Genomic DNA, 16,403 nt, shown 5'->3' on the forward strand with positions numbered 1-16,403 from the left:
AACCTTCTGAGGTAGCCATGGCTGGCCTCATTTTCACAAAAGAAGGACTTAGCAACATTAAAGAAATTGATCTGCACCTCCCCGCTTTGAGCTTCCAGGCTGAACCCCTGGGTACCTGACTCCAAAATCCCTGTGTCGCCACCAAGTCCTAAAACTCCACTTCTCTCTTCCAGCCTGTAACATCTCGACTCTTCATGTGCTCAGAAGGGTAGTGAGGAACTATGGAAAGGGCAGAGTCTCTGGTGTGTTCCCAGTTCTGTAGTCTTGCAAGTTAGTTTTCTTCTCTGAATCTCAGTTTCCTCATTCGCAGTATGCAGTGATAGCAATGCCTATGGCAGGGAGGCTGTGAGGTTCCATTGAGATATAAATTCATGTGGCAGTACTACTCAAGGGCAAGGTCATAGGTGAGCAAAGCAAGCTCTCTGGAATTAAGAACCTGGATTCACTTTGCGCTTCCCCAAGTTACTTATTTTTTGAACCTGAATAAGATAGAAACCTCCATTTTCTCATGTATTACAATAAAACTCTATAACATTTACCTTGTAAGTCCTAGTACAGAGTCTGCTACATAGTAGAAATTTAGTAACTGGTATGTATATTGAATATTTTACAGGTTTTTAAAATTTAACTATACGTGTGGCAGACACTGTTGTTTCCTACTGGAGCAGTTAGAAAAGTCTAGGTAATGCTACAATAACAAGATGTCCTCAAATCTCTGTGTCTTAATACAACAAAAGTTTAATCCTTGCACCTGTTAAATGTCTACTGTAGATGCTGGGCATGGGGAGGGACTCTAATCTGCATCAGCGTCATTTAAGGACCAGGTTAATAGATGTTCCATCTCTGTGCTTCCACAGTTGCCAAGTTTGGGAAAAGGAAATGAGGCAAATCTCACACTTCCTCTTAAAGAAGTCAGGATGTCACCACTGCTGGTATTTCATTGGCTGACAAAGTCACAAGGCCTCTTACTCAACATCCAAAAGGTAGAAGATAGGGAAGTACTACCCTACCTTGTACCCAAGAGGAAAACCAGAAATATCTGGTGGAGAGGACTAATGACTATCTACCAGTCCAAAAGCCATCCTCCAACTCAGTAATTTCTTACTATCAGAGCCTTGATTTTTACTTATTTGTTAAAAAATTATTATTTATCTGGCTGCATCAGGTCTTAGCTTCAGCACGCGGGATCTTTCCTTGTGGAATGCAGGCTTAGTAGTTGCAGTACATGGAGCTTGTCCCAGGGCATGTGGGATCTTAGTTCCCGACCAGGGATCAAGCCCCTATCCCTTGCACTAGAAGGCAGATTCTTAATTACTGGACTACCGGGGAAGTCCCTGTTGATGCCGTCTTGAGTCCACACAAGGAGCATCTCTCACACCCTGAGGATGGTGAAAGGAAAAGATGAAAGCCCATGATGATGTTGCTGAGCTGCTATATTCGCCTGGGACCTTGTTTAAATTGTGCCTTCTGTTACTGGCCTGTGTAAGCATCCTAACTGGTAGCGTGATTGATTATATAATAGTCCTGGTACCTGCTTATCTTTTTTCAAGATTTGCCATAAGGTCAGGATGTTCCTCTCTACAAGCATGAATACAGGATGAATCAAATACACCCTGGAAGAGATCTGCTATCAGCAGAAGCTAATGGACAGAAAGTCCCAAGGAGGCCTGGGAAACACCCAGGTTCTGTCCAAGTAGCTAGTGAATATTTATAGCCCAAGAAGGCAGTAACTCAATGATCTGGTAACCCAGGTTTTCGAAGGAATGATGAAGCAATCATCAGGCAACGCCTTTTAGTGGATGTACATGAAGGAAGTTTGTATAGCAAGAAACTGTCAGGGCTTCTCAGCGCTAGTATCCTGGTCCCTCCAGAGTGAAGGGGTTTGCATCAGGGCAAGGAGAGTTCATTAGACATTACTAGCATAGATGAAATATCCCAGGAGACTATCTGATTACCTTTGCTCAGATGCTGTGCACATCAAAGAACCTTCTGATGACTAATTCAGTTCCTCAGGGTCCTTACTGTACAATCAAGGTGTCCCAGGATCACCAGGGCATCTGGTTTGTGGAACAATAGAGGAGAACGATATGGTTCTTGATGGCTGGGGACCTAATCATGGCCCCATCAGTCACTGGATGAGGAGTCTCAACAGAAACTCTTAAAACTCACTGGGAGCCTCAGCTTCTGTTCCTGTGAAACACAGTTATTAACAATGATGCATGCAGGGTAGTGGTGAAAATAAAGTGAAACTGAAGGGGTGAAAGCGCATTGGAGAGGACAAAGTATAAACTGGTCAGCACCAATCTCAGTGCTCACTCCCCTCCTCTGCTCACCTGAATCCAAGAAGATAGGCCTTCCCATCACACTTAGGGCACCCTAGAGTTTCCCCCAGGCTTCCCCTCATGCTGACCCTTCCTCTGGAATTCCTTACCCTCTCTTTTCTATTCTTGACATGTTGAACTCTTAAATCATCTCAGTTCAGTTCAGTTGCTCAGTTGTGTCTGACTTTTTGCAACCTCATGGACTATAGCACGCCAGGCCTCCCTGTTCATCACCAACTCTCGGAGCTTACTCAAACTCACGTCCATTGATTTGGTGATGCCATCCAACCATCTCATCCTCTGTCATCCCCTTCTCCTCCTGCCTTCAATCTTTCCCAGCATCAGGGTCTTTTCAGATGAGACAGCTCTTTACATCAGGTTGCCAAAGAATTGGAGTTTCAGCTTCAACATCAGTCCTTCCAGTGAATATTCAGGACCAATTTCCTTTAGGATGGACTGGTTGGATCTCTTTGCAGTCCAAGGGACTCTCAAGAATCTACTCTAACCCCAAAGTTCAAAAGTATAAATTCTTTGGCGCTCAGCTTTCTTTCAGTTCAGTTCAGTTCAGTTGCTCAGTCGTTTCCGACTCTTTGCGACCCCATGAATCGTAGCACGCCAGGCCTCCCTGTCCATCACCAACTCCCACAGTTCACTCAGACTCACATCCATCGAGTCAGTGATGCCATCCAGCCATCTCATCCTCTGTTGTCTCAATTCGAGTATTTCTCCATAAAGACTAGGATAACAACCAAACTCTTGGCGTGGAACAGATAGTACTTCACAAATGAAACCTTAAACTTTTCTGCTTCTTCTCCTTCATTTTTCTCTCACATCTTTATTTCCAGCCTCTCCAAGCAGCTTACAAGTCCCCCATCACATGTTTTCTGATGCCTTGTGCCTTTGCATACAGGTTCCTCCTCCACCCTTTTCTGCCTGCTGAGTTCCACCAAGATGTCACTTCACCTGTGAAGTCTTTCCTGATAAAGACGCCTCCTCCTGTGTCTGGCACGTCTTTCCGCTTCATCTCTGTACTCCTCCCCACCAGACTGGGAGTTCCTAGAGAACAGGGTTTGTCTTGTAGGCCCAGGGCAATGCCCTTTTTGCGATGTCATAAGTCCAAAACCAAATAACTAGAGCCAAATTCCAGAGTCAGGAAGGGATTGTTTCACCTTCTGTGGCTATCCCAGCTTCTAGCCCTCTTCCCTTCTTCTATAACATTCTACTTGCTACATACAGAAGTAGGTGGTGGGAGCAAGGGGTGAGCAAGACTGAAAGACATTTTTTTCCTTGGATCAATCGATGTGCATCTTCTCTAATAATAAAATTACATGGGGATTAGATATATTAGCATGTCTCCATCAAGTAAACCTTGAGTACTAACTTCTGGACCCCTGAAATACATTAACTTTGCAAACAGAAATTTCTTTCAGTCATTACCAGTGAAATAGTTGGTTTTAATAAAGCTACATCTTGAACTATTTTCTGTGCCTGCCTAATGATCACATTTTATCCTCCCCCATCTCCACCTCCAAGCCTAATGCTTCAAACAGGCCCATTTGATATAAGAAAATGCCCACTTGCATTAGCAGAGGATGGAAGGGACACTCTCTGTGGCTGGGGAACAATGAATGTTGTTTAGTTGCTTAGTTGTGTCTAACTCTTTGCGATCCCATGGACTGTAGCCTGCCAGGCTTCTCTGTCCAAATTTCCCAGGCAAGATTACTGGAGTGGGTTGCCATTTCCTTTTCCAGAGGATCTTTCCAACCCAGGGAACAAACTTGCATCTCCTGCACTGGCAGGTAGATTCTTTACCACTGAGCTACCAGGGAAACCAGGAAGAATGAAGGTGCTAACAGTTTAATTCTCTTAAGAGCACTCATTGAGAACTGGGCTTTAGTACCTGGTGATTGTCCAGACTTGATTTTTCTGAGGGTCTTCAATCCATTTGGAATTGTACACTTGGAAATGGATGAAGTATATTGCACTAGAAGAAATTAACCTAGAATTATTTTGGAGCATTTAAGTTCAATTGTCTATCCTGTTAACACACATTTATTTTATGAACATCTATGCAACCAGAAACTGTACTAGGAGTCTGGGGTCCGCAGATGAATAGGGTAGGTTCTGACCATGACACAGAAAGGTTCACAATGATAATCCTTTGATAAGTGCTATCAGAAGTTTTGATAAAATGTTAGGGATGCTCAATGGAGAATATTCATTCCACCTGAAGAGGGAGTTAGCACGAAAGGCATCACAGAGAAGGTGCCACTTTTGCAAAGCCTTAACAAATAGGTAGGATTCAGCAGTTGAGCCAGAAAGAAAAGTATTCCAGGCAGAGAAATGTGTACAAGAAGCATGAAGAGGTGAAAATGCATGAAATTCAAATTCACACACAGATATGTTTTTCACAGTGAATGTATAAACATTCAGCTTAGAAATTAACCTTTTTTGAGTCATGGAACTTTTTGAGAACTAAACAGAGCTAATGATCTCTCTCCCTAGGGGAGTATGTGTGTGTGTGTGTGCACACGTACACACCCATACGCAAACAGAGTTTTGTAGGCATTTCACCGAGTTATGAGCCCTCTGCCCCAGTGGACACAGAGTTAAGAATTTCTGAAATATACATATGTAAAACAAAGTAAAAGAGGACTCATGGTTTCATGTACCACTGGTTTCATCTTCTCCAACTGTTAGTGTTACCCAAACAATAACTCATTGAGTGTCAAAATAACTGACTTTTTTTAACAGTGACTTTTGAGTGTCTGCAAGTATCTGATTTTCTGTCTCCAGTTTATAGGAGATCATTGGTGAATTTCCTCTACCACAATTATTTTCTGTCTCTTTTGTTAAAGAGTTTCAGGGATATACATTCAAAGCCATAATTGAAACAAACAAGGGTAGCGATAGCTACGAGTTTCAGGCTTTTTTTCTTTTAAACGTCAGAGTCTAAAGCAAACTGGGGAGTGGTGTGGCTTTTCTGTGCTGTTCTGTTGTCTGGGCTTAGTCTACCTTTGCAGGTAATTAATTCCCCAGCCTGCTTATTTTTTCTAGTTGGCTCTTGTTTAGCTTCCACAGAGCCCCACCCCAGAGTGCTTTATTGTCCCTCTGCTCACTATTCCTACATATGGTCAAAATAAACTCACCTTCCGGGTTGCTGACATCAGCAAATTCACTGTTTGGCAAACTCGTCTCTGCTCCCAGTAATCCTTTGCTAAAGTATTATTACAATGGAGTATCTGATAGGTAACAACTCAGTCCAATCCCTTCCACTCCTAGATATCCTCCCAAGGAAAAACTCTTTGTGTCTTTGGATTTACAGCCACAGGCAGGGTATTAGCACTCTCAGACCTGTTGGGTACTAGAGCACTGCTAATGAGCAAACCGCCCGCCTCAATTAGTGGTTTGTGAAATATTCCTGGATATCAAATTGCTTTTGCTGCTTGATAATCACACTGGCTCTTGGGATTAAAAGCAACCAAGCAAAAATTGTTCCCTTGTTGAGTTCTGCCTTATTGATCTCCTAAGTTTTATCTGCAGACAGAATTTAAGTTCGCCATTTCCCCAGAGTGAAGGTTTGATTTATTAATACATAAGCAATCACTGCATTTATGTTCATGTTTTCTCTTGTGGATCTTTTTATAGTATCTAAATTACCATCTTTTGAGAGTCTATAATAATTTAAGCAAGCTTATTTTAGAGATGAATGAAGAAACTATAGAATTTGAAACAGTAAACTGCTATACTGGTAATTTGTCTGGGCACAGGTGTTTATTTCAGGGAGAGGTGAGTGGGAAGAGAAGTAGGGAGGGAGAGAGAGAAAGAGAATGAATGAAGCAGGGAGAACATTTCATCCAGACTGCAACTTCTGTGTTGACTTTTCCTAAATTCTTTGCTTCTTAATTACCAAATAACTTCATAATGTTAACCCCAGCAACTGAAAAGAAAAGCTTCAGAATAGAACTTGGGAGGAAAAAAGGACAAAAGGGAAAGGAAATCAAGATCTGTTATTGGTATTTGAATACGTTTATTGTGACAAGAATGCTGTTATAAATATTCATAAGCAAAGACCATCTCTTTTATCTAGGAATCGTTGAAGATTCCAAATTGGAAGCATACAGCTTTTGTAAAAAATCTGCCACCGTTCCTGCTTTGAGAATAAGCATCTATTGTTTAAATTTCTACTAACATTATAAATGGTCACAGCACATGCCACTTGATATAATCCAAACTAAAATGTTAGATTTCCCAGTGGGCTGTCCCTCTCCACCACAACCTCCCTTCGCTCATCTTCCTGAAATGGCACACTATCCTTGGTAAGCAACTCTATGTAGATTGCTGGGGAGGGAAATGTATTAACTTGATGACAGCATCAGCTGCAGTTCTTTCTCAAGTCAAGCAGACAACAGTTTTCAGGGCCTGCTAGTAAGAAGCACCCACAGTGATTTTAATTGACACTCAACTCTTTCAACTCCACCTAGACAAGTAATCTATAGATAATGCAGAAAAGAGGTTGGGGGAGGGGTAACTTTTTCAATATTTTATTGTATTTTCTTAAATATCCTTTCTGGAATTTTCAGAAACAAAACATAAAAAAAATTATATACTTTATTACAAATGGTAAACTCAGAGTGCTCCAAATCTCTTATTTACAAACAAGGCTGGGCAGGACACCCAAACAAACAAACATGAATAACTTACAAAGGCATGAAGCTGTTTATTGACAGTAATCAGCTTTCATCAAATTAAAAAATATATATATGTACATACACAGTTATGGAAGGCAGGCCAGAAAGAGCTCATCTGCAGGCTGGGCCTCGCTCTCACAAACCTCCCTCCCGCCTCCCCTCCCCCACCCCCTTTGTGTTCTTAAGGAGTACTACAGAAGCGATCTACAGTCTCTATTGCAGTTTGCAACCCCCTCCCCCACCCCACCCCTTTAATACTGAATGAGATCGAATGTTAGGTCCATGCAGTTCTTGGTCAACGTTAAAGAAAAGTCTAACGTTCTGTTTGCGCGGGGACAGCCCGTCCGCAAACCCGGGCAGCCCGCGAGCGGCCGTTCCCTGGCTCCTCGCCAAGGGAGGGCGCGCCAAGTCCTTCCCACTCGTGCACACTGGGGGCGCCGTCAGGACGCAACCCAGTCCAACTTGGATACCCTTGGCTTTAGTCCTCGGACACTTTTGTTTTTTTCTGTTTCTCTCTCGCAACTTGTCAAGTTCTCAAATCTGTCTCTCTGTGTTATTTATATTTTTTCTCCGTTGCCCCTCAGCCCCCGACAGTCTCGCCTCAAAACGTTTGCAACTGCTGCGTTAGCATGAGTTGGCACCCGCTGTTAACGTGGTTCATGACTTTTTGTTTAAGCTGGGCCACCTGTTCCCTGAGCATATTGGCCGTGGACGCCAGCTCCGAGTTCTGCGCTTTCAAGGTTTTCACTTTTTCCTCCAGCCGCGCGATCCTCTCCAGCTTCCTTTTCCGGCACTTGGAAGCAGCGATGCGGTTCCTCATGCGCTTCCTCTCCGCCTTGATCCGCTCCTGGGACTCCATGTCGATGGGGGACAGGGGCGGCGTTTCCCCGGGCATCTCGGGCACCGTCTGCGGCTCTTCCTTCAGGGCCTGCAGCCGCGGGTGCTGCACGGGTATCTGCTGGGGCAGATGGTGCGGCGGCTGCGGTGGTTGCTGCTGCTGCTGCTGGGGCTGCGCGGGAAAGGCCAGGCCAGCCGCGCCGTAGGAGGGCGCCCCGCCGCCGCTGCTCAGCGCGCCGGGGTTGAAGTTGCTGAGGTTGGCGTAGACCGGCGGCTCGCTGTGCAGGCTGGCGCTGAAGCCGCCGCTGCCGCTGCCGCCCGCCACCGAGGCCACCGCCGGGGCCACCAGGCCCGCCCCGCTGACCGGCTGCGCCGCCGACGTGACGCTGGGCAGCGTGTTCTGGCTGTGCAGTTCGGCCAGGGCGCGCACGAAGCCCTCGGCGAATCCCTCCTGCTCGTCCGTCACGTTCTTGGGGCACAGGAACTGGGTGGGGGTCGGCGTGGTGGTGATATGCCCGTTGCTGGACTGTATGATCAGGCGCTCCAGCTCGGGCGACGCCAGCTTGAGCAGCCCAACGTCGGGCGAGGTGAGGAGGTCGGAGTTCTTGGCCCGGAGGTGCGGCTTCAGGCTGCCCACCGGGTCGGCCAGATTCAGGGTCATGCTCTGCTTCAGAATCTTGGGGTTACTGTAGCCGTAGGCGCCGCTCTCAGACTGGAGGAACGAGGCGTTGAGGGCATCGTCGTAGAAGGTCGTTTCCATCTTTGCAGTCATAGAACAGTCCGTCACTTCGCGTGGGCTTAGTTTAAGCTGCGCGCAGAAGTTTCGGGGCCGCAACAGCGCGCTGGCAAGCGGGGGACACCCGCGCCTCCCCGGGCAGTGAGCAAGGAAAGTTTCTGGAAGAGCGCGCGCCCCCGCCGGCTGGCAGCCCCCGCCCCCGGCGCCCTCCTCACCAGCTCGGTCCGGGGGATCGCAGGGTTAAGACGCCGCCCGCGCTCTTACTTGTCCGCTCGCGCGCGCCGCCCGGCTTTGAAAAGTCGCGGTCACTCACGGAGCTCTCTCGAGCGCAGCGGTTCCTCAGAGCCCGCGGACGAACTCGCTTCCCGGTGATAGCAGGGAGCGCGGACCCCGCGGTTGCCTGCCGGCGGCGGGTGTCCGCCGCCCCGACTCGGAAGACTGTCCCCTCCTCCGCTGAGAGGGGGAGGGGGCGCCCGGCAGCCGCGGCTCGCGCTCGCCCAAGTTCAGCAACCGGTGCGAGCGAAGCGGAGCGCACGTCCTCCTCTCTCCGCCGCCTCTTTTTCTTCACCGCCGCCGCCGCGGCAGCTTCGGGCGGAGGCAAGATTTGCAAAAGTTCGTTCCGGGACCCGGCGGCCACTTGTCTCCTGTCTTCCTGGCCGGGAAAGTTCTTGCCGCTGCAGCCGCTCTCCGGACTTCCCCGGGCGGACAGTAGCCGCTCTTCGCGCTGTCAGCAGCGCCCGCGCAGCGGGGCTCTCCGCCTGGGGGCGGCTGGCGAAGGGGCTCTCCCGGCGCTCCCCAAAACACCAGGCCGGGAGCCACAAGCGCTAGCTCCGGGCAGTTGGAGAGAAATTGGAAAATAGGATTTGCTGTCCTTCTCGACTGACTGTGCCTGTCTGCCTGCCTGCGTCCGCGCACCTCCACTCCCGCCTCGCAGCTTCAGCCACACTCAGTGCAACTCTGAGCCCTTATCCAGCAGGAGCGCAACACTTATCTGCTACCAGTCAACCCCTAAAAATAGCCCATGATGTCACCCCAAGGCCTTCCCATTGGCTCGCGTCGCTCTCAGGGGGGCGGGCCCACCCGTCGCCATGGAGACCCCACCCTAGAAGATTCTTCTCTGGGCCCGCGGAGGCTCACGGGATGAGGTAATGCTCCGTTGCCCTCCTACAGTTGGGCCCTTCTTTCTCCTCCTCCCCCCAACCCGCTCCGCGCGACTCGCGCCCCTCTCTTCCCCCTCCCTCCCCGACGCGTCTTTCCCGGCCCGCCCGGTGCATTGTGGGCTGACGTCTTGGGGTTTGACTGTCTAGTGACGGTGGCTGCCGCGAGCCGGGCGGACTCCGGCGCTCCCAGCCTCTGAGGGAAGTGGGCTGAAGTTTAGGGCTCGGATGGGAATGCCAGGGATGCTAGGACCCAGGAGGCCAGGGGAACCAAGCCAGGTGTCTGGGGCCGAGGGCGCGGGGCGGGTGGTATTTCCCCACTTGGGGGCTCGATGTCACCCACGGGCACTTCGCCGCCGCTCGGGGCGGGCCGGGCCCGTTGAGCGCCCGGGGCCCTGGCCCCCCCGCACTTCCGGGGGGCGGGAGCACCGCCCTTAAGGTGGCTCTGTTAAGTCCCCTGTGGGGGCGAGTGAAAGTGGCTTTTAAATTTGGGGGCAGTTCGTGAGAGTCGGCCCCCCACGTTGAGAATGCCCTGAAGTTTGTCTCCTGGTCAAGTTCAATAGCGACTGTCTGGCTCTGTCTGGAAGTCCAGTGATTTGCATTGCTTGAAACTGGGTGTTCGGCTAAGTCCCCTCCGCACTCCCACCTCACCCTCCCGACCGTGGGAGAAAGGGTGCGGGGGTTCGCATCTTTGCCTCGGAAAGGTTTCTTACAGGAGGTGGATTTAAGGGGCAACTCGGCGTCTAGTTGTGAACGAGCGTTTGGAGAATCCGAAACTCGGGGAACCCCGGTGATAGTCTACTCTCCGCCCCCGCACAACATGCATAGACACACCGCACATCACATGTACACACAAACACACACACACGCACACGCCACTCCTCCCGCCCCGATTTGCTTCCGGGAAAACAAGTCCGAGAGCAGCAGACACTTGCCAAAAGTCACGCAGCGAGTGAGTAGAATAAAGATTTAAAATTTCTCCGCTCCCGGCTGGGGGGTGGGCCCATATCCTGTGTAGCCTCTAGGAAGCGCTAGACCCATGTAAGTGGTTCCTTTTCAGTGGTGGTTATTCTTCTCCTCCCCCAACCCCGCGCCCCTTAGGGACGAAAGTGTACGGTGGAAAGAATACAGAAGTCTGGAGTCGTGGGTTCTCTCCTGGCCAACGCTGCCGCAATGTGAAGGGAGCGAATCAGAGAACTTCCCTGAGTTTCTTCATCTGCAAGTGGGGCTGGTGAGACCCACCTCATAGGCCTGGCTTATTGTAGAGTCATTGTCTCCAGGGCTAGGAGGTGGTCACCAACAGCCCCCTTCCCTGCCCTTGGTCGGAGCTTCCGGAGCGTCCATGGAATGCCAGGATATGAGTGTGACTTGGCAGGAACAGGTGGATTTAACCTGTGAGGAGGGTGAGGGAGGAAAGGGTCAGAACTCATCTCCTTCCAGGGTTTTCTCCAGGACCGTGGTTTGACGTTGGACCTGCAGCAGTTTATGTCCCTAGGTCCTAATTCTGGCTTTTCAGCTTCTGAGCTTGCATAGCCCGGAGCTTTAAGGTATTTGTGGCTTTGAGAGTTGAGATTCAGCAGCCCAGCAGCAGCTGGTGTTAGGGACATCTTGACAGCTTTCCTTTTCTTCCTTTACTTGCCCCTCATTCCCTCATGAAGCAGGGAAAACAGTGGCTACTGTCAGCCAGGTAGTGTGGTGGAGGTGGGGAATACAGCGATGACAAGATCTAGTTACTTTTCTCCAGGAAGGAACATTTTCCCCTATATTGTTGCCCTGAATCATTTTCTTTTGTAATCAGGGAGATGCTGTTTTTTTTTTTTTTTTTTTTTTTAAATAATAGTTTTAATGATAACAGTAATAAAAATGGATGTCATGTAATAAACACCTACTATCAACCAGGCCTTCACCAGAGCAATTTATATATGCTGTTTCTCCCCCACAACTATCTTGAGCTACATATAATATATTATTATCCAGATTTAATATATGAGGAACTAGGCCCAGAGACTTTTAAGTATCCTGCTCAGGTCACACAGGCAGCTGGAAATTGACTTCAGGTGTTTGTTACATTCCCTTTTTATATCTTCTCTGCTATGGGAGACTTTCTTGTAAAGTATTGATTGTCTGCAGAGGAAACGGTGTTTAGATAGTGCGATGGAAGAAATTGTCTTGCCCAGTTCTCTGTAGCTCCTTTCAAAGCCTCCTTTCAGAGCTCCTGTATTTAGAAATTTCAAAACTTAGGACATTATGTAAATATATATCTTTTGCCTAAGGGTTCTGTGTGTTCCTCTCTGCCTTATGTGGTTTAGTAGGCTGATTTTCTCCTTATGTTAAGAAATAGCATATTTCATCCAAAAAATAACAGATCTTTTCATGTTAACGCCCTTGCTTGGAAGCCTTCACTGGCTTCCCCTCACAACCAGGAGAGGGTTCAGATGCCTTTGTGTGGGAGGGGGCCTTTCACAGCCTAGCTCCTGCTCTCCAGCCCCATCCCTCACTCCTAGGATCAGGAAAGCCTGGGCTCTGCTGCCTCGACAAACAACCCTACCATCTCAGTGGCTTATCCCAGTAAGTTTGTTTCTTCTCATGCCATGTCCCCACTGTGAGTCTGCAGGGGGGTTTCATTCACCATGGGCTTGGGCTGAAGAAGGCTTTCTCTTGATGCATAAGTCTCCTTACTGTCTCCGCTGGGTGGAGGGGAGGCAGCAGATCATTCACTGGCTCTCAGAGCATCCACCTGGAAGTGACACACTGCACTCCTGCTCACGGATCCTTGGCCAGAACCAGTCACGTGGCCTTGCCTGACTTTAAAGCTCTGTAATCCTGCCAAGTGTCTTGAAGGAAGAGAGCCAGGAATATTTGGGGAACAATACTAATGACTCGAACAGTCTCCCTTTCTGTTCACCAAATGTTTGGCTTACTGTCCTCCCTCAGGCAGAATTCCCTCACACTCTCCTCAAGGGGGTTGACCCTGCAGACCTATCTAGTCACAGTATATCGAGCTCACTTTCCAGGTAGTGGGTGATACGCAGTAGACTCTATATTGGCTCCAGATGTGCTTCTTCATCCAAAGGCAAGATGTCTGCCCAACATACCCTCAGGGTGTAACAGTGGGACAGACAGGATAACTGCAATGGATACACCAAAGTGAAGGAAGGGGGCACCACTGTGGACATTAATCCACAGAGCAGACATGTTGCCCATCCCACACCTCACCCAACACCCTGAGCAGACCTGGATTCTGTTCCCTAAGTGTGGCCACCCTGGCCATTGTTTTCCTTGACCCCTGGCCTTGTACTCTGAGACTCTTCCTTCTCTACATATACAGCAGGCATAGGGAATAGGTTTTAAAGTCAGCTTTTAAAAATAGGGATAGATGTGGGGGAATACAATCTCCTTTAATCCAGGCTGATGTTCTTCTGGCAGTGTAGCTCTCCCCATAATGTACGTTTCTTATCTATTTGATTCCAGGCTTTCTATGTGCTAGTGGCTGCAGCCAGTTCTTTTCTAGACAAGCATCGATGGTTTCCATGTTTCTTTGCTTTCTTGCTGTTGTGGCTGCTAATATCTATCTCATTCATCTCATTCTCATATTCTCTCTCTGTTTCTCTGTCTTTCTGTCTCTCTCTCCTGACTTGGTTTTCAGTGCTTTGGGCTTATTGGGCTTAGGTGGGAGAGCCTTAGTTTTCCTTCCTTTTCCAGAGCCCCTTTCTCTAATTGAAAGATATGCTGAGTAACATCTTAATTTATCCAGAAGTTTTAACAATAGGTTTAAGGCCATACCTTTAACTTTAGCCATACTTCAGGGTTGTTTTTCATTGGCCTTTTCTTGCTGAAAACCTTCCTTAATTTTATATTTTACTAGTTGAGATGGAGAAACAATACCTTCCTCTAACCCTTCATATCGCTGAATTTATAGTTTGTCTGCACTCTTATTCCTGCTTACAAACTGGCCAGATCTTCTCTGCGCTCACCTCGTTTTTGTAATGTTTCTAAGTGCATCCAGCAGCAACCAACACATGCTGCTAACATTTTGTTTTACAACCTCTTGCTTTAGTTCATTAGGTTCATGATATGCCTTCTAGATTATCACAGTTCACCAAATAGATCACCATCCTTTTACCGTCTGACAACAGAGTTCTTAATTACTGCCCTCTAAACAGTTCAATCGTTGTTATTACATTACCCTGTGTCTAGGTGCCAGTTTTTATGTTTGTCAGGATAGGCTAGATTTGCCACCATAATAATCCCAATATCTCAGTGGCTTAATGAAACAATTTTATTTCTTGCTCGTACTACTTGTTCAAGTTCAGATGGGCTTTTCTCAATATACTCACTCAAAGAGAGTCTGAAGGTTTCATCTTGAAACATGTGTGCTTCTACAATCACCCAATCCCCTAAACAGGAAAAAGAAAGCAAGTTGAATTTCTATTGGCTTTAAAAGTTGCCTCCAAGAAATGACATATGTTACTTGTGTTCGTATAATGTTGGCTAAAAACTAGTCATGTGACCTTGTCTTACTTAAAAGGTTCAGGGAAGTGCAATCCTACTATGTGCTTGGAAGTTAAGAGCTGGAAATGCACGCGTTTATATAGGCCAGGTTATGCTATGGTAGCGATGCAAAAATCTGACCCAATGACAACCACAGAATTATTCCTCACTCCTGCTGCATGCCCATTATGGGCTGGCCATGTCTCTGCTTCACGTACATCATCTTTGCTCTGGGACCTTTTCTGAAACATTGCTGAATGTCATGGCGGAGAGGGAAGAACATGGTGCTTTAAAGTTTCTGCTGCAAGCAGTTCACGTGGCCACGCCTGTTGTCTGTGGGGAGGGGCAGTATTTGCAAATAGTAATACCATCTACCACACCCTGCCACATTCCTCCCATTCCATAGTCTCAGCTACCCTAAACATTTTCCATACCTCTAACATTTTCCTGGTTTTCCATTTATTGTATTTATTTATTCCATTTATTTATTATTTTTTTCATTTATTAAATTCCATTTATTATAAAATATCCCTAATCAAAATGCTATCTGGCCAACTCCTACTCATCCTTCAAGACCCTGCTCAAATAATTGCTCCCTCTGAAGCTTGCTTCCACCCTCAAATAGTTATTATCTTCTTTGCCTCACCTCATTCGGTACACACCTGAAGCTGTGAATGTACCTCATGTATTCTGCTTATAACCCTGACTCCAAATACAGGAACTGTGTCTTACTCATTTTTTGTATTTCCAATGCTTAATTCAGGGTCTGGCACATGAAAGGAGAGAAGGTGCTCAGTAAATGCTTACTGATGGTTTTCTTAAAAACAGTCTTTTCTATACTGGTATTTGATGTCTTAGTCAGTAAAGAATCTGCTTGCAATTCAGAAGACCCGGGTTTGATCCCTGGGTTGGGAAGATCCTCTGGAGAAGGGAATGTCAACCCACTCCAGTATTCTTGCCTGGAGAATCCCATGGACAGAGGAGCCTGGCAGGCTGTAGTCCATGGGATTGCAAAGAGTTGGACATGACTGAGCGACTAACACTAATACACACATTCTGGGATTAAGGGGGTATTTTAATAGTCAAATAGCAACAGTAACTTGTTTTAATATTTAAAATTTGGAACATGTCAAATTCCCCCGCTGAACCCTCCCTAAGCACATGCTATTGGACTTGGGATAAAATCCAGATTCTTTACTTTGCCTATAAGATCCTACACGATCTGAGCTATCCTACCTCATCAGTCTGACGTAACTTGTACCTATCCCCTCACTATTCTGCAGCTACACTGGCTGTGATTGTATCAGTCAAGATAGCCTAGTAATGCTCCAGTAAAAAACAACTCCAGATCTTAGTGACAAAAAAGTTATATTTCTTCTTTGTTCCGCATCTGTCAAGGGTTGTCAGGAACTCTGATCATTTTGCTTTCCTCTGGGATCCAGGAGGTACTTTCAGGAACATTATAGATCTCATGGTAGAGGGAAAGGGAGCTTTGAAGGACTTTGTGTGTGTGTTAGTCACTCAGTCATGTCTGACTCTTTGTGACCCCTTGGACTGTAGCCTATCAGGCTCCCTAAAGGGCTTTAGCCAGGCAATTAGGTACATTTTCCAGGAGATGTCACATGACACTTCTTACAATTCTTTGGCTAAAACAAGTCTAGCCACAAGGGGACCAGGAAATGCAATCCTATTTGCCTGGAAGGCAGCGAGCTAAAAGTATCAGTCCTAATAACTCCCACACTGGACTTCTTCTGTTCCGCAAACAAGACAGTTTCTTGCCTAAGAACCTTTATATGCACCCTCCCACCTCTTCCCTGTTCCTTGGTCAACTTCTGTTTCTTTAGAGGTTACCTTAAATGACACTTAAGGAGGCTTTCTTTCATACTGTACGCCAACACCTATGCCAATCTAAATTAGGTCCCCCTCTTATGCTTTTTCATAAGTCTCTATGTTTTTTATAGAAGTTCAGGAGTGTGATAAATCACACCTCTTTCTTTCTCTCCCAAGTTCAGAACCAGCTGAAAGTTAGATACAGGAATCAGATGAATGGGGATTGCAATGTCCACTTGATAGCTGATATGGGCTGGATTGGAGGGCATGGCAGACGTAATGGATTTCCTCATGTTTCACCCTGAATTAAACTTACCCACTGCTCTCTGGCAAAGGCGGG

At 47.2% G+C, this 16,403-nt stretch overlaps 1 protein-coding gene and 1 long non-coding RNA gene across 2 annotated transcripts in view; one reads left to right on the forward strand and one right to left on the reverse strand.

The window, feature by feature from the left end:
• Positions 1–6,914: 6,914 nt before the first annotated feature.
• On the reverse strand, positions 6,915–9,599 carry JUN (Jun proto-oncogene, AP-1 transcription factor subunit). Its single transcript, XM_069592835.1, has one exon. The coding sequence runs from the start codon at positions 8,619–8,621 to the stop codon at positions 7,614–7,616; it is 1,008 nt and encodes a 335-aa protein (XP_069448936.1). The 5' UTR covers positions 8,622–9,599; the 3' UTR covers positions 6,915–7,613.
• Positions 9,600–10,628: 1,029 nt separating this feature from the next.
• Positions 10,629–16,403, forward strand: part of LOC138441778 (uncharacterized) — a 94,364-nt gene continuing 88,589 nt past the window's right edge. Inside the window, exon 1 of the long non-coding RNA XR_011257432.1 lies at positions 10,629–10,694. This is a non-coding gene — a long non-coding RNA (uncharacterized lncRNA). The remainder of the gene's footprint in view (positions 10,695–16,403) is intronic.

Source organism: Ovis canadensis, chromosome 1 (assembly GCF_042477335.2).
Source record: "Ovis canadensis isolate MfBH-ARS-UI-01 breed Bighorn chromosome 1, ARS-UI_OviCan_v2, whole genome shotgun sequence".
NCBI lineage: Eukaryota > Metazoa > Chordata > Mammalia > Artiodactyla > Bovidae > Ovis > Ovis canadensis.